The sequence below is a fragment of the Thermothelomyces thermophilus genome, chromosome 3, assembly GCF_000226095.1.
Source record: "Thermothelomyces thermophilus ATCC 42464 chromosome 3, complete sequence".
In the NCBI taxonomy this organism is placed as follows: domain Eukaryota; kingdom Fungi; phylum Ascomycota; class Sordariomycetes; order Sordariales; family Chaetomiaceae; genus Thermothelomyces; species Thermothelomyces thermophilus.
In genome coordinates, this window is record NC_016474.1 from 1,527,187 (window position 1) to 1,550,348 (window position 23,162).

At 56.7% G+C, this 23,162-nt stretch overlaps 5 protein-coding genes across 5 annotated transcripts; 1 reads left to right on the plus strand and 4 right to left on the minus strand.

Moving 5' to 3' along the window:
- Positions 1-1,990: 1,990 nt before the first annotated feature.
- On the minus strand, positions 1,991-4,923 carry MYCTH_2303903 (uncharacterized protein). The gene is made up of 2 exons (XM_003662783.1): positions 4,692-4,923; positions 1,991-4,599 (listed from the first exon to the last, which is right to left on the minus strand). The coding sequence occupies exons 1-2, from the start codon at positions 4,722-4,724 to the stop codon at positions 2,077-2,079; spliced, it is 2,556 nt and encodes an 851-aa protein (XP_003662831.1). The 5' UTR covers positions 4,725-4,923; the 3' UTR covers positions 1,991-2,076.
- Positions 4,924-13,983: 9,060 nt separating this feature from the next.
- Positions 13,984-15,669, minus strand: MYCTH_2303908 (uncharacterized protein). Its single transcript, XM_003662784.1, has 2 exons — positions 15,470-15,669; positions 13,984-15,347 (listed from the first exon to the last, which is right to left on the minus strand). Exon 2 carries the CDS (start codon positions 15,332-15,334, stop codon positions 14,294-14,296), a length of 1,041 nt encoding a protein of 346 aa, XP_003662832.1. The 5' UTR covers positions 15,335-15,347; positions 15,470-15,669; the 3' UTR covers positions 13,984-14,293.
- Positions 15,670-15,870: 201 nt separating this feature from the next.
- On the plus strand, positions 15,871-17,887 carry MYCTH_2303910 (uncharacterized protein). The gene is made up of 2 exons (XM_003662785.1): positions 15,871-16,050; positions 16,273-17,887. Exons 1-2 carry the CDS (start codon positions 15,975-15,977, stop codon positions 17,499-17,501), a joined length of 1,305 nt encoding a protein of 434 aa, XP_003662833.1. The 5' UTR covers positions 15,871-15,974; the 3' UTR covers positions 17,502-17,887.
- Positions 17,888-17,998: 111 nt separating this feature from the next.
- Positions 17,999-20,169, minus strand: MYCTH_2060682 (uncharacterized protein; the record flags this gene model as incomplete). Its single annotated transcript, XM_003662786.1, has 2 exons — positions 17,999-19,488; positions 19,626-20,169. 2 exons carry the CDS (start codon positions 20,167-20,169, stop codon positions 17,999-18,001), a joined length of 2,034 nt encoding a protein of 677 aa, XP_003662834.1.
- Positions 20,170-20,753: 584 nt separating this feature from the next.
- MYCTH_2126592 (uncharacterized protein) lies at positions 20,754-22,226 on the minus strand (the record flags this gene model as incomplete). The annotated part of the gene is made up of 6 exons (XM_003662787.1): positions 20,754-20,964; positions 21,028-21,105; positions 21,222-21,264; positions 21,539-21,592; positions 21,670-21,839; positions 21,922-22,226. The coding sequence occupies 6 exons, from the start codon at positions 22,224-22,226 to the stop codon at positions 20,754-20,756; spliced, it is 861 nt and encodes a 286-aa protein (XP_003662835.1).
- Between the last annotated feature and the right edge of the window lie 936 nt (positions 22,227-23,162).

Below are 23,162 nucleotides of genomic sequence, written 5' to 3' on the forward strand. Positions count from 1 at the left end.
AGAATTCGATCTGCGGCAAACCAATCAAATGCTGATCGCATTCCCAAGTGCCGGCCAGTATGCCCCGTTCCATTTCTTGCTGTTGCTCCTGGCGCCTTCGCCTGTCCCTTGACGCAGAACCGTATTCTCCTACCCAAACGCCGCCTCCTTGCCCGTAGTCGCCCTTACGCAGCACTCGCAAGTTACCCGTACCTTGTTGCACTCCGTAACTCGCACACACATACACCCTTATCCTCAATCCTTGGACAAGTACCCTTCAGGCTAGCTCGGCATTTAGCCAACCACACCTTCCACTTGTCCCAATATAGCCGTGATTGTTCAAGTTTCAAGTTGTTCCAGTATCATTGACCAATCTGCAATTTTCGTCGCGTTGTTTTTCTCTACGTTTCTCTTCTTCGAACCCATCAGAATGCCCCAAAGAACGAACATCTTCATTCTCGAGTGCTCGATGAAAAAGAAATTGCGGCTCAACATTCTTCAACACTCCCGTGGTCAGTCACCGCGAGTCGGTCGTCAATGTAGATGCTAAAGAAAAAAAGTATCTTGAGATTGGTCAACGCGATCGGTACCGCAGGTACGTCTCCCCCCCAGGCAATCAATCCCTTTTTCCTTACCCACGCGGTCCGGTGATGCATTTGTTCCGTCCCTTATCCAACAATTGGGGTCGGTCAAACGCGGTTCTTACGGGACCTACGAACCATTTTGCAGGCTGACCTTTGACGGTCGCCCCATGCAACATCTCCGTTACTTTGTTCTCCAGCCCATTCATATTGCAATCGAGGCGTGAGCCCTTTGGGGACGTATCTTCCCTATTTCAGGAACCTGCACTGGCGGACTCTCACACCATTTTGTCCGTAAACGCCTACTCCAAGGAAGTGTTGGCTCTTTGACTTATCCGTGGCATCTGATGCAAGTGTACCACAGAACTTGATAACCTGCGTTACCCATTACCTTTAGCAAAGAGTGATTACCTCTCACTCCAGCCAAACAACCTGCGTCCCAGAATGCTTCTTGCCTTCGACTGACAAGACACGGATGGGAAGGCAAAGAGAGAGGGGACTGGAAAATGCGCATTCAAGTCATACTTCGCTGCCAGAAAACAAACATGACGATCGATAGACAGAAATCACCCTTGAAGAAGCGGAGAGCTCTGCTTGAGCGTCGACAAGGCAAGCCCGGAGGCACCACGCATTGAGCAAGCCCACCGCATCAGAACACGACTCGACACTTCAGGCGCTCCGCCACAGATAAACAGATGCCGAAGAGCACAAGTTGCTCTCATTGATTCATCGTGCTCTCCCTCACGCTTCCCTTGTCTTCCTATATCCGCCAGCAAGCCCGAAAATAATCACAACTTTTTATACAAGAAACCGTCCCCAAGTCCAAAGAGCACTACTCTCCTTCCTTCTTTCCCCTCTCCCATTCAAGTCTAATATCACTGGGGGAAAGGGCGATGGGTATTATCAACTAGTCCGACGAGGAAATAAAGAGCCTCGCTCAAACCAGCGACAAAAGGAGAACCCCACACAAACAGCAAGACCTTCCAAATGATACAAACGCCTCTCAACCACCCATTCATCCCAGTCTTGCCTCACTCTTCCCATCCCTACCCAGCCAAAACCCCATGTACGACCGAAACGCCAGGTAAGCAATGCATGCATGCAAATATGGTCCAGTGCGCAAAAAGTGATGTGCTGTGCCGTGATATATCTTCGAAATGCAGAAAATAAAGATGGCAGAAAAAAACTAGAAGTTTCAAGACCGGGAACCAACAGATAAGCGAACCCCAGCCAGCAACAACGGCCAAATAAACAGATGTGCATCGCAGAGACACGGGTATTCCTGATCCCAACGCTGTCCGTCTTGCTATGGATCAGTTGCTCATTGCCATGTCTGTTTCCCATTCCGAGACAATTGAGCAAGAGATCAAGCAATCAGGTGACAGAAGGCGCAGTCATCCCAGCCAACGTGAAATGCAAAGCCCAGTCCCGGAGGATCGTCAAGCCGAGCAGCGTAGAACAAAAAAAGGGGGTATCATTGGGTAGGAAGTTAAAAAGTCTCGAGTAACTTCGTTCGCTAGGCGAACGCACCGCCGCTCGGGATGGCTTGCATATTCGGCCGGGTCATCGTGGGGTCGGAGTTGATAGACGGAGAGGGTGCGCTAAACTCGGCTTCTTGGTGCAATTCGGATGGGCGGGACGACGCATCCCAACCCTCTTCGCTGAGGACACTAAGGTAGCCGTTTCCGACCTTGTTGCGGATATCCTCAATCCGTTGACGGTAGAGTTCTCCGCCAACATCCCAGTGGGCCTTGTTTCCCGGAGAGCCGAACATAGAAGGCAACTGGGGTACAACATTGGTGTCAATCCTGGGAACTTCCCGGGCTACATCCGCCTTGTTGTGAACCGAGGTTTCCGCCACGGCATCCTGTGTCGTCTCGGGGGTCCCGGCCGGCTGCGAGGTACGGTAGTGATCGCCAGCATCCGTATTGTTGTGGACAGCGTCCGAGTGGCGGTCAACGGGGCGCGCATAGGGTATAGGGTTGTCGTTGGTAGCCAGATCGACTATGCGACGCTTGGGCGCCCTGCGACGTCGTGTAGAATTGGTGTTGACTTCGCTGGTGACCGTCTTCGGTAGAGGCCTCTCTTTGCGGAGGACTGCTGGCTCTTTGTGAGGAGCATCATAGATGATCGCGGGTCTGCTCACGTCGACAGCAGGTATCTCCGGGGGTTCGGGCTTGACGACGGGTACGGCGGGTGGTATTTCGGCTCGCTCCGCCAGATATCGCTTTTCGGCATATGACGGCCCGGTAGCGTCAATCATGATATCCTCGGTATACCCAGGTGTCCGGCGGAAGAGGTTGAAGATGGTGATGCGATAGTCGCGGTGGGTGCGCGTGAATGGGTTACCTTCCACCCAGATCTCGCGTATGTCGGGGATCCCGGTTAGCCGAGCCAGTTCCATGGGATCAGACAGCCGGTTGTCTCGCAGATCTAGCCTTTCAAGCGGTAAGAGCTTTTCGATCCCTGCAATCGACTGCAGCCGGTTCGCCCGGAGGTTCAAGGCGCTGATCGCCGGCAGCGGGTTGCGCGTGAGAGAGTGCAGAGACTCGATCATGCAGTGAGCCAGATTCAATGCACGGAGCGCGGTCAGACTAGCCAGACTGTCGGGAATCTGCGTGAACAGGTTGGAAGAGAGGTCGAGCGAATTGAGGGTGTTTGCGAGAGGGTTCAAACTCCCCGGGGGGATCGCGGTCAGCGAATTATCCGCCAGGCTCAGGTGCTTGAGGAAGCGCCACTTGGATGCCGGGAGGACGCCGGCGGGGAGGAGGTTCGAGGAGCTCCCGCGCGAGTTGTGCCACGAGTCGGAAAGGCTCGAGTGAGAGCTCCCGGAGCCCGATCGCCGAATTTTGTTAGAGCCGCGCACATTTGCCGATGGGTTCCTAGAACTTCCCGGACGTCGGGGGGAGTGGCTGCGCGTCCGGCCATCGTCCTTGGAAGGCGAGTTCAGCTCCTCGCTGTCGATCCTGGCAACAGACGGCCTCCGACTCTCCGGCCCACCAGATCCACTCTGATCGCCTCCTCCTTCGCTGTTGAGTGACCCGACCTGCAGGTCTACTGTGGACTTTCGCGGCTCAGATAGGCCTGGAATGGGGGCCGATTTAGCGAGCTCGTTGTTGGACGCCGTTGGGCTTCTTCGAGGACTTGAAGCCCTAGGCCACGGTCTTGAAGGAGATGTGTGGCCCTTGGATGTTCGGCGACGACGTCTGTCCATGTCATCTAATACGATATCGATCAGGATATCTGTCGGGTCATCGATGCTGGCACGCTTGAGCGTAAGGGATCGGAGCTGATCCGCAAGCCTGTCCCACCCAAAGAACTGCCGGAAGTCGATGTCGCAGACCTCGAGTGCTTGTACGTTCTTGAATGCATACAGCGGCACCGCAGAGTCGAACGGAAACTCCTCGTAGCCCTTGATAAGCCGGGCTCGCCAATCTGGAGCCAACCTCAGGCAGGGAATCTTGGTGAAGGCGGAATAAAGATACTTCAGATCGGCCTGGATTGCAGCTTTCTGCTTTTCCGTCCGGGCAGCCGATATGCTCGAACCAATGCTGAAACTGGCCCACAGAGCAGACATGCTCGACATCACGGTTCTGATGCTTGAGACAGAACGGATAGAGCCTACGTCAGAGCCCCGGTTCTTTGAACGCTGCGACTGGCCGAGAAACGACACGTAGTTGGCCGAGACATTGCTATCGTGCAGATTCTCGAGGCGAACTTTCATAGGTCCGACCGGGATGCCTAATTCCTCGAAGCGAGAAAGCAAATAGAACAGATGGTGGGGAGTCAGAGCCAATTTTGCCGACTTGACGCTGTGAGATGTGAAGTTCAAGGTTCCAAGTGAGAGGGCGGCAGCGAGGGTGCTCGAAGCTGACCCAGCTGTTGAGGGTCTTTCAGGTACCGTCGGGGAAGGCGGCACGGTCCCTGTCGGAATGGAGGACACACTCTGCGAGGCTCCATGGCGAGGGGCGTTCTGTCTTTTAAATTGAAGCGCGTTGGCAAGAGCCTTCTCATGAGTACGCACAAAGCTAGCCAGTTGCTGCGCATGAAAGCCGTCAGTCTTGCGCTCACATTTAATGTAGTCTGGTGCTGGAAATATGGTCCCCATCGCATATAATGATGAAGCAGTACCTTGATGAAAATCTCGCCGTCTTCCGAGTCCATTTTCTTTGCTTATGTGCGGGGACGCATGAGAAAGCGGTCGTCCGAGGAAGCGGGTAGTCGCAATACCCAAACGTGGGCCCGGGAAAGCGCAGTTTCGAGACCCGTCGATGGTTGAACGCTTATCGGAGATCCTGATATCGGAGGTATCGAATCTAGGAGCGGTGACGAAAAAATGTCGTGCTAATCGTCGGACAGGAGCCTAATTAGGATCATGTGTCAGTCAGTCGATTCCCTGTCAGTTCGCGCAAAGCAGCTGGTGGCCGGTGAGAAGGCAGAACGAGGCAGCCAGCGAAGGAGGCGGACAAATGACCCGAGCGGCTCTCCGCGAGCGGCAAAAGATGTGCTTTGATAGGGGTTGGACAGTGTGACGACTATCGGGCGCCGCAGGACTCGGCCAGTCAAGGAGGGCTTGGAGTTTGAACCAGTCGGATGCGGGGTACGGAAACTGTGCGACGCGCAGTTATAAGGCTTCAAAGGGACCAGAGGAAGGGGGAAGGTGGTTTTGATGAGAAAGTCGGTCGCGGACTTGGGCCAGATTTGGCTCAAGGTCGTTCGCATGGTCCGACGGTTGCCCCCCACGGCTGCGGCCGGTTTCAAGACCAAAGTTGGGACTGCAAAGGATTGCTAGAGCAAATCTCTTCCATCGATTTTTCCACACGACTTCTCGTCACTCGATGATCGGTCGAGGTAATGATACGCTCAGTTGGCGTCGCCGAAGCCTGTCCGGCAATGGGTACGATGGAAGAAATGGACCGAAAAGGTCTCGCGCGCGCACATGAGCTCGCAAGCAGAAGGGCAAAGCCGGCCGGGGTTGCCGGCCAAATCACCAGATAGAGCGATCTCTCTTTTCCTTTCGTGTCATGATTGTTGGACAACCGCCAACTCGCTGCGGCACGCGGCTTGGGAAACACTGCGGAGAATGGCAAGGCCCGCTCGACTGCACAGTCAAAGGCACAGCAGGAAAAAAAGAAAAACAAAAAAAAAATGCAAAGATACTCACAATGTAAACAGAGATATGGCCACCAGCTAAGGATATCGATGGGTCCTCGAAGTCGGAAGGTACCTGGCCTCGCAAGTATCTGAGAGGGGGGGGGGGCGGTTGGCCGACTTAAGCGTGCTGGGGCAGCACGGAATTTGAGGCGAGCGCCGGCTGAGTGGGAAAGATGAAGACCGGGAATCGGATAGTTGAGTCGGTGAAGTAGGAAAGAAAATCCACCGGTGCTCTCGCTGCACTCTCGACGCGCCCTGAGTGCAGCGTCTTCCCGTGGCGAAAGGGCCAGAAATGAAGGGGTAAAAAAAAAATAAGAAGGGTCCTCTCTGGTGGTAAGAGGGGCCGGGTAACAGCCCAAATTAAAATACGCGACACCTTAGTTTGGGGGTCCAGATCGGCGGCAGTAAGGACCTCTTGACTGCAAGGTTAAGCGGCGCCCACTTGCCTGGAGCGGTATGGGCGCCCAGAAACGCCATGCTTGAGTGGGGTAACCAGCCGAATCCTGGAAAGCTGGGCAAGTGCTAAGCAGATGGGCAATTTCCCACAGCCCGCACCCCACCGGGCCTCGAAATCAGGCAATAATCTCGCACTGTCAAAAGGCCTCCTACACAGGGCCTTGAAAAGCTCGGCCAGGTGATCAGCTGGACCAATCCTTCCCCGGAGATCAGTCAGATCAGGTGGCGATGATATAATCCGTATATCTTCCTCTTGTGATACACGCTGGAGCCGCAGCAGATGAAGGAGGCACGGCATCTGTTCAGTGAACTGCTCAAGCTTCAGTGCCGTGGGCGTGCTTGGATCGACTGGTTCGAAATTCTTCCACAATCACCATTCAAGACACCAAACCAAATTGCCCCAGCAGAACAAGGGAGGAAAGCCGCACAGGCGCTGAAATGCAGCCTCCTACCAGTCGGCTTTCGTATGTGTACCCCAAGATGCCGCCTCGCTGCAGCTCTTAGCCAATCGTGGGCGCCCAAGTCCATGCAGGCGCAGGAGCTCGCAGCCCTCTCTCTCCTGCGGAAACTGCACGTCTCGAGTAGTACCAGGCCGCCAGGAATGACGAGACGACTGAGGGCTCAGCGAGCCGGCACAGTCGAAAGTCTCGCTTCGACCCGGCTGTCTGGTGAATGATGAGCAGAAATGCAGGCAAAGCACCTTATCTTCAGAGCCGACATCTTTCCGTACCGTGAATATGTACGTACATCTACACTGTATGGAGTTTTCGGCTAGGTTGGGAGCTGAGATAGCTTGGCTGCGCGGCAGATCAACAAATCAACCACCAGTTTCAAGTTTCGTGTGGCCATTGTCATTCCAGGAAGGAGCAGCGTGCTGCTCGATGAGGCGAAGATCTTTCCAGAGGCATCAAGGTACTTGCCTAGTGTATTCTCGCCATTCTGTTGCAAACTGTTCGAGAACTCCTCGGCTCCACCGACAACATTCCACGCTTGTGAGTGAACAGGCATGGACCTTTCAGGGACAGTTTCAGACGTGTTCCTTCGGATCCTCTCTTTATTCGACAAACTAGTTGAGCGATTCTCCCTGAACACCTGGAAACCGGTGATTATCAGATTATGGGCACGGTTAGCGGGGACCACTCAAATAACAGAATCTCTTCCGATTCAGCCCGCGATATCCGCCGGCAACATATGGAGCACAATCCAGGCAGCGCAATGGCTTGTCTCAATCACTGCTAAGATCGTCAAAAGGCGATCCAAAACCAGTCACGACATCCCGACGAGCGCCCGACACGCGGTCGGCTCGGTAGGTTTTAAGGTCATGGTGGCCACAAGAACCCTGGTGCCGCAGTACCCTGGTGGTCAAAAGACCTTGTAAGCCAAGAAACGAGGTGCCAACCTCCCGCGTTAGGACTCCACCGGCTACTCTAACTATACTTCAATGCAAAGCGGATCCGTTATACGGAGTAATCCGTACGACAATGGGGAGACATCGCACTCAAAGGTAATATCGCAAGTAAATATATGTCAGGTACTTACGGCTCAGGGAAAGAAAGAAAGAAAATCTACAAAGCAATTTAACCAAGGAGTGTGCTTCACCAGGCTCTAATCTCTGTCACAATGCTTTGTCTCGAAGCCTCCCAGCTGAAAAGAGGCACCTGGTCCCCAAATCCTTTACGAAATAGGCATTTGACACCTCGATAGGGCCGAAAGAAAAGACATGCCGTCGTCGTCGCATCGACAAACCCTTCGTCGTGCCCCTAGGGTGTGTTTCCTGTGTCGTTTTTGTCTCCTACTTCTTCTTTTCCTTTTGTCTTCCGAATTTTTTTCATTACTATCTCGAAAGCCGCAAGATGATGAGACAGGTGTTCTTCCCCTGTACTAGTTTGGAGTCGTGCGATAGAGGCTATTATGTCATTTCGTACGAGATCCGCTCCTAGGTGCTTTCTGATTGGGACGAACCCGGGTCACTCGCCTCTGCGCTACGCACCCTGCAACCACACAACACTACCTAGTATGTACTCGTATGTACATACATCGCAGCGCAGGTCGCCAAAACCCCCACTCCGGAGCAGATTTTCTAGAGCCTTCGTTCTCTTGGAGCAGAAACGGCGTTTTGGAGAGATGCAAAAGAGCATCTCGCACCTCTCTGAATCCCAAAAGGCCAGCGCTCGGCTGCACAAGGAGCCGTGGAACGTTCTCGGTCCTCTTGGTTTGATTCCTCGCAAGAGCGCAACCTCTCAAGGGTCGTGCGATTGTAAACTAAACGTGCAGCACAGCGCGGAGGCTTGCGCAACATCACCCGGCAAATGCTCAATAACCCTTTTTCACCAGTCGTTTGTTGGTACATGCCTCAGATCGTAGAAACTCGCTCACCTAATCGTCATGCCATACGGTTAGTGGCCCATCTGAATCTCGCGTCGTACTGCAGCCCTCACCGCTCTCGTCGAGCATCACGAGCCAAGGCTTGGATTATACGTACCCGTATATATGTCCATACCTTATCCATACAGAGCCTTGTCCGACCACGAACTAGAAGGCGTACAAACTACGATGTGGCACTTTACCAAGGATGTTGTTCTTTGGCCGTGCTTCCGTATCTGCCCGCCACAGCAGCATATGATTGGATTCAAACCCCTCTTAGCACCGGCAGCAGAGCATCAGGGGAATCTGATATGCAGATCATTCACAACTACCATGATTCCCGAGAAGCCCTGCCCACCGTCCCTACACTACCCCTAGGGTAGCGCGGGCGGGGTTAGGGGCAGGGTGAGGTCCACCAATGGATAGAGTATTATGGTGGGATAGGTAGACGACGAACTCCATTTTTGCACGCTTCACTTTTCAGTACTTGTTTGAGCCGACGGCGTTCGGCGTCTCAGACCCGGGCGGGCGCAGGGAGGAACCCGGCCGCCGCCGCCGTCGTCAAGCCCTGCAGCCCCGGCGCCGAGGATCTTCAGGATGTGTCCCCGCATCGGCGGTCGAATGCCGCCGTTCGACGGCACACTACTACTCCGAGGAGGACAGCCGAGTCGAACTTTTTTTGGTCTCACTTCTTTATATTGGCGGGGGCTAAGGCTGCGCGTCACCCTGCATTTGCAGTCCCCCCTCGTGTAGATATACATGTGTTCATGTAGGGCACTACACTACAAGTTTTCTGAAGCATCAGATCGACGCGACCTGAAGCATGTCCTTTTCCTTTATTAATTTGGGTTAGCTTGTTGCGACCAGTGAGGCTTTCTGCCAACAGCACGCTGCCGAGCAGCCCCACAGAAGAGTGGCGCCTGCAGCGCTGTGGGCTTGTGGGGACCGCGACGAACCACTGGCCAAGAATAATCCGTAAACGTTCTTTCCTTCAGAGGGAAGCCCCAATGACGTAGTTTCTTCAACATCTGATGGGGGTCCGCTAACCCTCGAGCTTCTCATGCCCGCCGTCCGAACAGGGAATAAAAAGAAGGCCCACACATGACTCTGTCGAACGACGAGGCGAGAAACACGCAACGTAAAACCTGGAACAGAGAAACAAGGCGACATCGCGTGGTGTCTCAAATCGGAAAGTCACCAGGGCGCGCCTGCGGGCGCTCATTTGTTCCGATCTCGCGCCGGATTGGCGTGCCAACCACAGATTGTATGTAATCCGGAATCCGTTGCTTGTTGCAATCCGCATGTCTATCGGCCTGCCCAGTTGGGCACTTCCGGTCAGTCTCATTCGGTTGGTGACTGACCTTGCGGGGATGAGGTCCTCACCCTAGCATTTGCGACCGGTTTTGCGTGCTAGTCTGCGGACCCCCACTCTCGACGTACCAGTACAGTTATCTAGGGCGAATAATCACCATAGTGTTAGGTATCAGTACATACAAGCAAACTTGCGGCAGCACGGACCACGGTGTCGAAGCGAGAAAGATTGCGGTGGGCGCGAGGCACCGATAGGTAAAGCGTGCTCCGCACATCCGCGGCCAGTGATGTGAGGCTCTTTTGCCGGAGTATGTTGTAGTGTAGTGTACGGATCCCGTAGAGTACATACATAGATACATACAGCCACTGCCCCTCCAAAGCGCGGCCCTCTCACCGCTCGTTTTATTTTTGGCCTCATCGGCATGCAAGGCGAGTATGTCGTGCGGTTACCCAGCAGGGGAAAAGCAAGGACGGAAGGAAAAGAGGGCAGCGGTAGGATGTCGTGGGTCGTAGAGATAGATAGGGGTGGATGCGCATGCATTGCATTAGCCTCGAGCAGCGCCGCGGGCTTGCATTGTCTCTCTCTTTCATTTTTTCCTTGTTGCCAGTACTGCGTACGACAGCTGGTGGTGTATCTTCGGAGTACCTATCGTCTGCAGGTGACGGAAGTGGAGTCTTAAGTTGTTGTGCGCATCCCTGACCTCAGACCGGTTCGGGATGAGCATGGAGGGGGATCGGCTTTCTTCAGGGTCCTTTCTGCTGCGACCTCGCGGGGCAATCCACCCGCGTGGTAGCAAACAGGAAGCCAGAACGAGAGATAGGCGCAGCAGAGGAGCGAGGCAGAAAGGACCCGGTGGGGAAGTTCCATGCTGGTGATCCTGCACGGCACAAATTGCCATCTCGCTATCGTCATCCTCATCATCCGTCGCCAAATCTTGACAATGTATGTTGGTATTGTGTGTAGACGAACCGGTGCCGATATCTTTTTTATGTTGGAGGCGCATGTTCATCGTATCCTCGTCTTCCATTCATTGTTGGGTGTTGAACCCTGGGCCCCCACTTCGAGCAGAGAATCCTGTTGCCACCGATAGGAAGGCCATTCGTACTGTATGTACAGTACATACATCTGGAGTACACTACGCTAACTACTCTACCCTTCCCCACTGCCCGCTGTCTAAGTTATTGTCCACCGCCCACCGCCTCCCCCGGATTTTCTCTCGTCTGGTCTCGCATCTGAGACGGAAACCCCGCTCCCCCAACCCGCGCTTACATAACGAGCCGTTTTGCAAATCACTACCCACCTTAGTTCCCCACACACGCACACACACCCTGCCTCAGGCCCATCACCTCCTCTTCTTATACCTGCCTTGGTAGGGCTAATGTTGTAGGAGAATGGCCGGGATGTTGCAAGAGCGGCGCCGAACTGCCGAGCAACATTGTGGAGCACACACGTATATACCTTACCTTTGTTGCTCGGTGACTTGGCCACCATCGTGGTGAGGCGACCAATGGTTAAGGGTAGTTCCAACACTCAAACCTCGGGCGGTGATGATTCGGACATCAGACGGCCAAGAGGGACGACTCACCGCTTGTCCGTGGAATACATGCCCGCCCCCTCCATGCCTTACATTGCGTGTGCGTACTGTACATTCATGTTGGCCGAGGATACAGTGGGTATCCCTGTTCCGACGTGATGAACGGATTGTTGTGAGGCGGGTGTGGGGAAGGGTATGATTCGACGTGGTGTAACCGCTGATGCACAACATGCCTTACCCTCCCACTACCACTCAACTCCGCAACCGTACGCGGTATGCGGGCAGAAAAGGGTAGGTTAGGCAAGTAAAGGTAGTGTACGAACTGTGTAGTTTGTCGTGCATGTGTATAACCACTCATGTACGGTACATACCATACGCTACGCTACACTGCGCTACGCTATAGCATAGTAACGGTCTCCCCGAGATGTTCACTTCCGGTTGGCTCGGTCCGTTGGCGAGCTTTGACGCGCTGTGTTACATGCTCTGCTGCCGGGAGCGCATGCCGCAACGGTCGGCGATCTCCTCAGCTCGAACCTCGACTGACTTGAGCTCTCTAAGGGAGGAGGTAGTCATGGGGATGGTTATCCGTTTGGTCCCTTAGCCAGTCTTTGTTCCGCTCGCTTGCCCGACGTACCGGGTATGGGTGGGTACCCACAGAGAAGGTTTGGATAGCGTGGCGTGCCGCCCGAGAAGGGATGAGCAAGAAGAAGGTTTGTGGGGGGGTAAGGGGGGCGAACAGATCAGCAGCGACCTGATACACAGGCTGAAAGAGGGGGTGGCCGGGATTTCCGCCTGGTTGAGGAGAGTTTGCTCAGGCAGAGGAGGGGTCGGGAAGGTTGGGGCCACGTTGACGAAGTAGATCTTCCACAGTCGGTTCACGGAGGCGAGAAGGTGTGTAGACTCTTAGGATCTCTTTCATCTTGGAGGCGCGAGCTTCTCCCATCACCCCACCTCCGGTGGTTGCGTTTCACGTGCGAGGGAGATCCCTGAGAGAGATGGCCTTGTTCCCATGCTGGAGTGCGGCAAAACACCAGCTTGATAATTCGCTGTTGTATGTGCGTATGTACCTGCCGAGTTCAATAGGACGGGAGGCGAGTTATCGGGAGGCTGTTTGTCATTGGTAGTACGTGAAGCAGGAGCAGTAGGTTAATCCTGAGTCCATGCAGAGCTCAAGCCATCCGCTGTATGAGATGAGCTGGGTGTGCAAACCTCATGGCTGCGACGCAGAATCCCCCGGAGTCATGGGTCGCACCAGACCATCTGTACAGTCCTGGGCTCGGTCTCGTCAGTGGTGTTCTTTCGGCGCGAGATCGGCCTCATCTAGTTTGATGAAATTTGGAGCATGAACAAGGACAAGGTGGCTGTTTCCGTTTTCTGACTCGATGTTACCGGATTAGGATTCAATTTGTTGAGTGCTGCGTGTTGAGCAGGATCAATGTTGGTAGGAGACGTTTGGCGTCGTGGCACTTCGTTTGCTCCTTCCACGTTCTATACGCTACTGCCTTAAACCATAGATCTTAATCCGTCGGGTTAAACATTCCCAGATCTTTTCTCCTAACTTCTCGCCTAATGAGTCTTATTCATGGTGTGGTAGGCAGAAACCAGCGGTAGTGTCATGCTTGTGGCGATTTCGTGTTAACCTGTTCGACTAGGGAGAACTCATCGGAAGGGATTTGGAACAAAAACCAAAGGTTGTATATACCTAGCACCTGATACTTGGAATAAATGCGATGTCAAGGCGCTGGAGTGACACGATAAAAGGGGGGAAGAAGAGAAAAAAAAAAAGGGGGGGGGAACATGCTTTTCATGCAACGCACTTGCATGCCTGCCACTTTCAGAATAGCCGATAGCTCGTCTCAAGACATTGTCTACCAGCAAAGTGTTGTTTTTTCATTTTATTTCATTTTATTATTAGCTCCAGCGCCTACTTGAAGCAGCAGCAGGTCTGGGTGAGGAATATGCCCCAGGAAGCCACCGCGCTCTGCACTCTATAGGCAATGAGCGCATGGGTTGGGAATGGCTCGTAACAATGCACCGAAAAGGACGGCAGTTGACAGATCTTGACATAGGTATCGGCACTCCTCAAGTCAGGTTACCTAGCTCGGTTAGTCTATCATTACAATACCAGGGCTCGTTGGCGAGGAAACAAGCCCGAGTGCTTATAGCAACGCTAGAAGACATCTCCCACTGAGTTCTTAAAGAAAGCCTTCTCAAACCAACTGGCGGAAGCCGTAATAGGCAAGGCAATTGGCAGAGAGGATCTAACCGTGCAGCGTGGAAACATGGCAGGAAGGCGATTGACACTGAGTTCTCCCTCGTGACCCTCGTGCTTGGGACGATGAGGCGCTCCATTCTCGTTGATACGTACGCGCCGTACATCTCCAAGACAGAAGACAGACTAGGGCAAACGAACGTAATACATACGATTGCTACCTTCCCAGAAGCCTTCCTTCCTGATGAGCCTCACCCACCCCTCCTCGACGAGCAACGCCGCTCAACACCACATACCCTGACCAGATGCAATTGGTAGCGGTCCGTTGATCTAGCCGTGCACTGTGGGAACCGACAGTGTCCCGGCACTTGTTGAAAATGCATGCTGCGTTTAAACTGGAAGACTTATTGCTCGGCGACCATCCTTCGTATGTTTCGATTTCTTGGGAGAACATTCCCGGGACTGTCCTCTCCGTGACTGAGAAGCGGGAGAGGCGCCGAGTAGAATAACCATCCTTTACCCGGCATTCTCGTACTACCCCTGAATGCCTCGAAAGTATGATCTACGGAGGCATAGCACGGCCGGCCGCATATTTATTTTTCTGACTCGGCTTATTCACACAGTAATGTACATACATTTACAATACCATATACACGCATCTTGGCAGAAGACCCAAGAGACAAAGAAGCTTGATCGGTTCCTCACCTCGTCCGCATCGCGTTCGGCCGGATCGGCAACAACCTGTCCATTGCCCTCCCGTCGTCTAGGGCCCAGCCGCCGGTGACGTCCATCTTGTACTCCTGCTTGCCCAGCCGGATCTTGGCGAACCCTTCCCGGTGGAAGGAGCGCTTGATCCCGCTCCAGGCGGTGCCGAACGCCTTGCGCGCGTCGCGGAAGGGCGCCGTCAGGATGTGGTCCATGGTGTACTTGCGCTCGGCTAGCCGGGCCTCCCTCGCCGCCCGCTCGGCGCGGACCCTTTCGGCCAGGCCCATGGGCCTCTGGCCGACCGGGAGCTCGGGCGCCCTGGCAGCCGAGAACACGCTGTACATGCGGAACGGCAGCTGCACCTCCTCGGGTGGGAGGAGGTGCTTCTTGGGGGGCATGAAGGGCGCCATCCGGCGGGTGGCCACCTCGATGTAGATCGGGCTCGTAGTCGCAGTCGTGCCGGAAGCGAGCTGCTTGGCGACGGCGGCGGCAGGGACGGCCTCGATGGAGCGCACGATGCGGCCGGCGCCCATGACGAAGTAGGCGCCCATGCCGGCCATGAAGACCAGGATGGCGCCGAAGGCGTGCGGGATCCACCACATCAGCCCCTCGGGCGGGTGCAGGATGACGGTCCAGTACTGGTACACGGTGTACGAGACGCAAAAGGTAGCCGACGAGAAGCAGCCGGCGCGGAACCAAAAGTGAGAGGGCGACTCGTACAGCAGCGTCCGGCCCCTGAGGGCGAGCTGTTCGGCGTAGGAGGACGGTCGGGCCGCTTGTGCTGGTGCTGCTGATACCGTGGTGCCGGGGACGGCGGCGGAAGAGGCTTTTGGAAGGGTCGGCTTGGAGGCGGCGTTGGGCGTGGTCTTCGGGGCTGCTGCCGGCCGGGCTGTCTTGACGGCCTTCTGGAGGAGGCGGGAGGTAGAAAAGCGGGCACGTAGGAGCTGGCGCGCCTGTGTCGCGGCGCAATCGCACGGGGCTTGCTGCCGCACGAGCAGCAGCAGTCGAGGGCCGAACCCTCTGGGGAAGGACGCCATTGGATCCGCGGCTCTGCACAGGCGAGGAAGAGCCGGGTCAGTTTTCGAGCTTGGAGAATAAGGTCGGGTCGGGCGGGCAACAGGTCGCGCGGACTGTGAAGGGGAGACCCGAATGGCGTCAGGTGCTGTACATACATGCGTACCTTTTGTTTTTTTCCTTCTTTTTTTATAATGAGTGGTATAACTAAGCAAATGGCTAGCAGCTACCCTGCACGGGCGTACTCCGCACCAGGTATGAATGTATGAATTATGACGGGAGAGCGCTCCGATCGCGCCCGACTCGGGAGAAGATGGAGTTCCGGGTCCGGTTGCTCGCAGCGGGGCCCAAAAAAATTGTCGGCGCCGGATGATGGTCGCGCGAGGTCGGGTCTTGGCGTCGGGCGGACCTGAGCAGTCCCCATTGACAGGCATTGTTGACAGGCGCTAGCTAGCGCGAGACAAGGGTCCATCGGCGCGTTGTTGACCCCTGCAACAGAACTGCAAATGTTGGGAAGCCAAGAAGAGCTTGGGCCACCGCCTAAGTCGGTCCGCTTCCCGCCAAGTTCGAGGCCCGGAGCGCATTTCGCATCTTTCCATTAAAACCCACAACGCTCGAGTGCCGCGACCTGACCCGGATTGGGTTCTCTTTGCGCCCGCCACCATGGCAACCTTTGTAACGGCATGCCGCATGTCGGCGCGGCTCGCGGCACGTAAGGTGCAGCACGATGCAGTCAGAGGTAAGTTTGAGCTGGGGTGCCTTCAGTCAGTCCGTCCGAGAGGGAAAAAAAAAGACCGATGGGAGGAGGGAAGCAGACAGATAAGGTGTTTACGGACCAAACGGAGACAATGCTCGAACAAGAATCGAAGAAGAGATGAAACGAGAGGGAAACAAACAAGAAAAGAAAAAAAAGAACGAGAAAGTAAAACCAATGGCAAGCTGACAAAGTTCTGTGACGCAGGATTCCGCACATCGGCCGCCGTCCTGGCCGCCCAAAATTTCACCATGCCCGCCCTTTCTCCAACAATGACCGAAGGCAACATTGCTGCATGGAGAGTCAAGGAGGGCGAGAAGTTCTCGGCCGGCGATGTCCTGCTCGAGATCGAGACGGACAAGGCGACAATGGACGTTGAGGCGCAGGAGGACGGCATCCTGGTGAAGGTCATTCAGGGCGAGGGCAGCAAGGGTGTTCAGGTTGGAACGCGGATAGCGGTCATCGCTGAGGAGGGTGACGACATCAGCTCGCTCCAGATCCCCCCCGATGAGACCCCGCAAGCAGCAAAAGCCGCCGAGGCGCCCAAGACGCAGGCTCCGGCTCCGGCGACCCCGGCATCTCCGGAACCCGAATCCACACCGGCGACCTCCCCACCCAAGACCCCGGTCAAGCCGGGCGGGAAGACGCTCAACAAGTCCTACCCTCTGCTCCCGTCGGTGATCCACCTGCTCAAGGAGAACGGCCTTGACGAGTCCGCCGTGAGCGGCATCACGCCGACGGGGCCCAACGGCCGCCTGCTCAAGGGCGACGTTCTCGCCTTCTTGGGCAAGATCAACGCCAACACCCCGGCCAAGGTCTCCGCCCGCTTCGAGAAGGCGTCGCACCTGGACCTCAGCAACATCAAGGTCGCCAAGGCTCCCGAGCCCAAGAAACCCGCCAAGGAGGCTGCTCCGGCCTCGCCGCCGCCGCCGCCGCCCAAGTCGGTCGTCACGCTGCCCGTCTCCCTCGAGGCCGTCATGGAGGCCCAGAAGAAGATCCACAAGTCGCTCGGCGTGTTCCTGCCTCTCTCGACCTTTGTCGAGCGCGCCAGCGAGCTCGCAAACGACGAGCTCCCGCTCCCGGCTGATTACCAGCCCACGGCCGACGAGCTGTTCGACCAGGTCCTCGGCCTGGACAAGGTCGGCGGCCGCAAGGCCTCTCGCGGCTCCTACGTCCCCCAGGTCGCCTCCCTTCCGTCGGCGTCCGCGGTGTTCGCGTCCACCCCGAACAAGACGAAGGAGCAGGTCGATATCCTCGACATCCTCACCTCCAAGCCGAAGCCGGCCGCCAAGAAGACCACCGTGCTCCCCGGACAGCCCGCCGGGACGAACCTCTTCAGCCTGCAGGTGCCCAAGGCGGAGGAGAGGAGAGCGCAGGTCTTCCTTGAGCGGGTCAAGATCGTGCTGGAGAACGAGCCGGGGAGGTTGGTGCTGTGATGCGGGGTTTGTTGTCAGGGGAGCGGTTTTTCGGTGCGTTGTATGTCTTGTTTGATCGACTCAGAGTAACTACCTAGTCATAGACATTCTGATATGTGAATCCCAAAACAAACAGCCTTCGATATCCCCAGAGTTTTTCGAAACAGCTGTACGATTGTATGATGTATTTCTAATGAAAAAAAAAAATTGGACAATGCTACACCACGACCAAGCCAAACCGAAACTTGAATGACCTTGGCTCGCTTTTTTTTTTCTTTTGGGTCAGAGTGCCTCCAGTGCTAAGCCCAGCGCTTTACCTGTTTCCCAATCGCGCAAGCAAGCCGACCGCCCAGTCCCCCTTACTCCCCCAGCTCTCGTTAGTTCTTCTAAGAAGAAGTAGAGGAGGGAAGAAGAAGGAGATAAAAAAAGAAGTGAAACCCTCGAAAGAAAAAAAAAATAGGAAGATAAAAGAAGGAGAAGAGGGCAAGTGGACAAGAAAGATGCCAAGTTTCCCCGGCTCAGGGGTTCAGCTTCTCCGCCTCCCCATCATCATCATCATCATCATCATCTTCTTCTTCTTCATCGTTATCGTCATCATCCTCCCCAACAATAATCTCCTCCTCCTCCTCCTCCCATCCTTCCCAGCTCACCACCTCCTTATCCCAGCCGTTGGGCCTCGCCGTCCTGACGTGCCCGACCCGGAGTCCGTCAATCTCGACCGCCTCCCTGGGCCACCTCAGCACGCCCCGGAAGGGCTCGCTCCAGGCCTCCTGCATGACGGCCCGCCCGCCGTCGGCAAACAGGTGCGGGACCGCCAGCCGCATGCTGGCCAGGGCCCTCCTGCCGACCTCGTCGACCGAGTCGCTGTGGCGGAGCGCGAAGAAGCCGGCCTCGTCGGCGTGCCGGCGCCGCAGCCGCTCCTGCTCCTCGGCGGGGAGCAGGCCCAGCCCCATGAGGAAGACGTCGTACTGCACCAGGCTGGTGCGGCAGACCCAGGAGCCGCCCTCGGCGGCGCGGCGGTACAGGCCGGCCAGGGCGGCGGCGCTGCCCAGGGCGCCCGTGCCGTAGTCCGACATGGGGAAGGGCGGGACGACGGGCTCGTCCAGGCCCATGAAGGCGCCCTGCGCCCAGGCGGCGCCCGTGACGCAGTCGGCGACCTGCTGCCAGCCGGGGCGCCCGGCCCACTCGGCGCCGCGCTCGGGTTCCAGGTCGGCGCCGCCGAAGCAGTCCTCGGCCACGTAGACGAAGCCCCGGCCGCGGGCGCGGGCCAGCCGGCCGAGCTGGTCCGGTCCGTAGCCCAGGCGGGCGAGCGCGCCCGGGCGGTAGCCGTCGATGAGCACGTCCGCGTCCGCGAGAAGGGCGGCGAAGGCGGCCCGGTCCGCCGGGCAGCTCGGCCGCAGGTCCAGGTGCACCGCCCGCTTGCCCGCGTTGACGTCGAGCTGGAAGAAGGGCACGTCCGGGAGGTGCGGGGGCGTCACTTTGAGGACCTGCGCGCCGTGCGCGGCCAGCGAGCGGCCGATGGTCGGCCCCGCGATGATGCGGCAGAGCTCGAGCACTTTGATGCCCGCCAGGGCCTGCCGGGGCCGCCGGCCGCCCGGAGAGGAGGAGACTGCTGCCGTAGTGGAGGGGAAGGGAACGGGCGGAGTCACGTGGGCGTCTGCCGGGTTGGGGCGGACCGTCAGGGGCGGGAGGTCCAGGAGGGCCTTGCCGTGGGGGGTAGCTTGGAACTGGGCCCAGGTGAGTGCTTGAATGCCGGCTTGTCGGTGAGCGAGGTTGAGCGCGTCGAGTTCCGCGGCCGTGTGCTCTTTCACCGCAGACTCGATGTAGTCGATGATGGCGTGGTAATCGGTCATTTCCGGGTTCTCCTTGGGCAGGCCAAGCATCTCAAGGGTCACGTCGGCGTCCAGGGAGCCGTGGATGTGGAAGTATTCACCGGGGTTTTTGGTGCCGTAGAGGTTGGCCGACATCCGCCGGTAGAGGACCGATTGGGCCTTGTTCAGGTCCGTGTCTGGGCGGAGGAGGGTCAGTTTGCCGTGCCCTGGACCGCGTATGTGTGCCCCGTCCCCCTTCCCCTCCCCCACCACCACCTCTCATTCAATCCCACTCTCGTCGACGGGGCTGGGCTGAGCGGGCAGTGTAACTCACCAGGAATCCTGTCCTTAATTCGAGGATCCGACTTGTCCATGCCATCTAGGGTCGTAAGATAGGCCGACATCAAAAAGGCCGAGACCCTGTCGGCATCGATTCGAATCCTCTTGCTTTCCGTCCCATACCGAAGTTTCGCAATGGCGGCAGCGGCACAAGCTTCGAGAGCCTTAATGGCCGCGGCGGCTTCCTGCTCTCTGAGCGGGGTAGGAAAATGCACCTCGTCCCCGTTCTCCGTCGCCGATGTGACCTCGACGGACTCGGCGAAGGGCAACAAGGCCGCTGGAAGCTCGCCTGAACAGATCGTACACAACTTCTGGAGCGCCTCACGGGCCCCGGCAGCCACCGAGTGCGGCATGGGGACAAGACGGCCTTCGGCTGGTGTATAGTCTTCCCCGACTTTCATCAAATGCTGCCAGTACCGAAAGGCTGACAAGAGCACGCGTTGCTGAGACACCGACTCGGCGTTTGGGCCCGGAAAAGGCGTCTTGTCGACGGCGGCGCCCTCCCAGGCCCAACCGGCGGCGGGCGTTGCTGTTGGCATGGTCGCTGCCCGGTTTATGATGTCCATTGTTGCGAGTGCTCGCGGAAGGGTCGAGAGAAGGCACCTCCTTATGAGAAACTAAGCGAGGGCGAAGTGCCGGTACAAGTAGGTGCCATCCGATGGCTAGCCCGTTGGAGGATCACACCGTGGTGGTCATGGGTGACCCTCTGTACATACACACACACACATTGCCTAGGATCCTGGCGAGACCCGCACCAGTGGACCGACAATACGATAGAGACCTTGGGGTGGAAACTGAGCTGATAGATATCCTGGTTCGTCTGTGCGCGTAGGCCGCCATAAGAGACAGAAACCGGGGCCCTGCCATTGCCAGATCCATGACGGCGCCTTGGCTCCGAGATTCCCACTCCCCACGCGCTCGGGGGGATCTCGGGGCAGGAACGGGCGGATCTCACTAGACAGAGGCGGGGGGTTGCCATGATTGGAGTCGTCGTTGCCGCGAGTCCTCGCTGGTCACGCCCCTTTCCGACCCATCTGCGGCACTGGTTGGCTCCCGACGGGTTCCGAGGGGCTGGAGAGCGGGCTGGAGAGCGGGCTGGCGAGCCATTGGCGAATCCAAGGTCCTACACCACGTGCTCCCAGGGCGCCTCTCCACCACCACCTCTTGGAGCAATGGGATAACGGAGTGCGTCCAATGGCTTCTCGGTCCGGCGTGGTGTTGTAAAAGTCAGGGCAGAATCTCTGGTTGCAGAACGATGAACTTTGTCACCTGCAAGGAAGACCGCCGTGAGACGCTGAGCCTTGATCACGCGGTCGACGAGATCCGAACCGACGCTGTAACAACGGGTAAAAATAAAAAGAATATGATGGATTGCAGACGGAGAAGCAGGGAGGTACCCGCCAGATTGGAGGATATGAAAGCTGAGCTCGTTTCCGCGATAGTACGAAGTCCCGTACCGGGGGACCTCGGTGACACTGCTGAGAGAAGGAGAGACGGGAGCAAGGGGTGGGGGGGTAGTCGGTGCACGGCTTCTGTACTGTATGTACACTCCTTCGAAGTAGGAGGTAGGACCTGCAACCCAGAGACGGACGAGGTAGGCAAGCCGTTGGTTGAGATGGTGACGGGCGGGAACCCTGCGTGGGACTGGTTAGCGCGACATCTACCTAGGTATGTAACGGGTAGGTATGTCATGCACATACAGTATGGATGTATGTATGTATGTACATACATCAATCTCTCCGCTGCGCCGTCCTCTCCCCCACTACACTAGTGCTAGCACTAAAGCCTGTATTCTGTCGTGCCTTGTGAGCCGGGGGTATGGGGGTGGCCAGTTAACACAAAAAAGTCAAACATTCGATGGCTGCAGAAATGGCGGGAACGTGGGGATGCTATCCCTGCAGGTCTTACGATATGTGTTCCCCGACGGCGTCGCCAGCAACAGCCGAGACATCTTCTCCTGGCCTGCCGTGATTCCGAAATGGCGGCGTTGGTGATGGTGTGTGCCTTTGCGCGTCAACCGCCAACCGCCAACCGCCAACCGCTGATCCAACGGGCTAGGTCGGTCAGGTGAAAGCGAATGGTTGGAACTATCCCTCTTCCGTCCTCGGAACCCCCCGGCCGCCCTGTTGTTTGCACCTTGTTGAGCCCCTCGGCAGGGAACTTGGGGACCGTGACCGCGACTGAGTGAGGGTAGGTGAAGGTCAGGTAGCTTCCGAAAAAGGTAAGCAGGAGAAAACTGTAGGCTGTTGTAGTGTAGGGTGGTCGGCATGTGGGATTAGATGCACCATGACCATTCGTGGAGTAGTAGTGCGGCTTCCTTCCCATCCTCGGCAACATCCAAGAGCATCCCCCCACCTCCTCCACTCGACGGTGGTTGGTCGGCGGGCGTGACTGCTGCACGGAAGGATAAACCGAACCCCTTCGTCGCCCATGTGGCCGACTGTGTCTCTTCGAGGACCGCTGGTGCCCATCTGAAACGCGGGAAGAAGCGATGCACGCAATGGTGCTTGAGCTGATCCAAATTTGCGTGCGTCCCGTCGTCTCGGGGTAACCCACGGGTTGCGAAAACCGCAGGTCTGAGGTTGAAGATGGGCATGATTGCAGGTCGATCCGAGAAGATGGAGGTCAGGCAGGTGAGACCAATTGCGACAACGGTACCTTAGGTACTCGGTCAGGAAGCAAGATACACCGACCTGAAGGGAAGGTATCAGTATCTCTTGTGTGATGCTTGAAGATACATACGGTACCTAACCTGTCACTACTAGTAGAGCTCGGGGCTTGACACTAATTACCCGTAATTAATCCCGTAATCTTGAGAGTGCTTGGGGCGCCGTTTTTATCGGTTGCGGGGCACCTGCAGCATGCCCCCCGACCACTGAAGAGCTGGAGCTAGGTGCATTATCCGATGCTTGGATACCTGCTGTGCCTCTCCTACTAGGCCCTAAAAAGTGGAAGTTGGAACGCTGTCCAGAACCATTGGCAGCAGTCTCATCTGACCTCTTTCCCTGGCCGTCTCGGGCAGGTTAGGTCAAGGCAAGCTAGGCAGGCAGGCAGGCAAGCACCTGGCAAAGTAAGTACGGATTAGTTCTTGACCTTTGGTTCCTGCCCGTCGCGCTGCTTTTGCCGCGTTTTCCTTCCCATTCCATTTTTTGCCTCTCCGCCTCGAATCTGCAGTACTAAGTTTCGAATGCAAAATCACTCCTCTGCGCGGCCCAGGGCCAAGCTCTCGAGGCCGTCATATCGTAAGACGGCCACACGCCACATCCCCATTATACGTACCTGGTACGGTGCCTCCTGCTCACGTCAAACATGGGGCCTTCATCGAAATTATGGTCACACAAGGCTGCCTCGTCCTATGTCCCCGAGGTTCACAGCGCGGGGCTCGCATGCGGCGACAGTCCTGTGATGGAACGAGCTTCATTCGTGCCCTGTCTCTTCGCTTCTGACTGCCCGCTCAATCTCGAGTCGAGCGGCGTGGTCATCCATGTCCCGGTTCCCTGCCTCTGCAATGGCTCGCACTCCCCCCCCCCCC

What these genes read in the sequence shown, in the direction of transcription:
- MYCTH_2303903 (XM_003662783.1), bottom strand. Translation starts at nt 4,724, where the DNA reads ATGGACTCGGAAGACGGCGAGATTTTCATCAAG. An exon ending in ACGGCGAGATTTTCATCAAG is followed by an intron (nt 4,600 to 4,691) that starts GTACTGCTTCAT and finishes TTTCATGCGCAG; the next exon opens with CAACTGGCTAGCTTTGTGCG.
- MYCTH_2303908 (XM_003662784.1), bottom strand. Translation starts at nt 15,334, where the DNA reads ATGGCGTCCTTCCCCAGAGGGTTCGGCCCTCGACTGCTGCTGCTCGTG.
- MYCTH_2303910 (XM_003662785.1), top strand. Translation starts at nt 15,975, where the DNA reads ATGGCAACCTTTGTAACGGCATGCCGCATGTCGGCGCGGCTCGCGGCA. An exon ending in GCAGCACGATGCAGTCAGAG is followed by an intron (nt 16,051 to 16,272) that starts GTAAGTTTGAGC and finishes TCTGTGACGCAG; the next exon opens with GATTCCGCACATCGGCCGCC.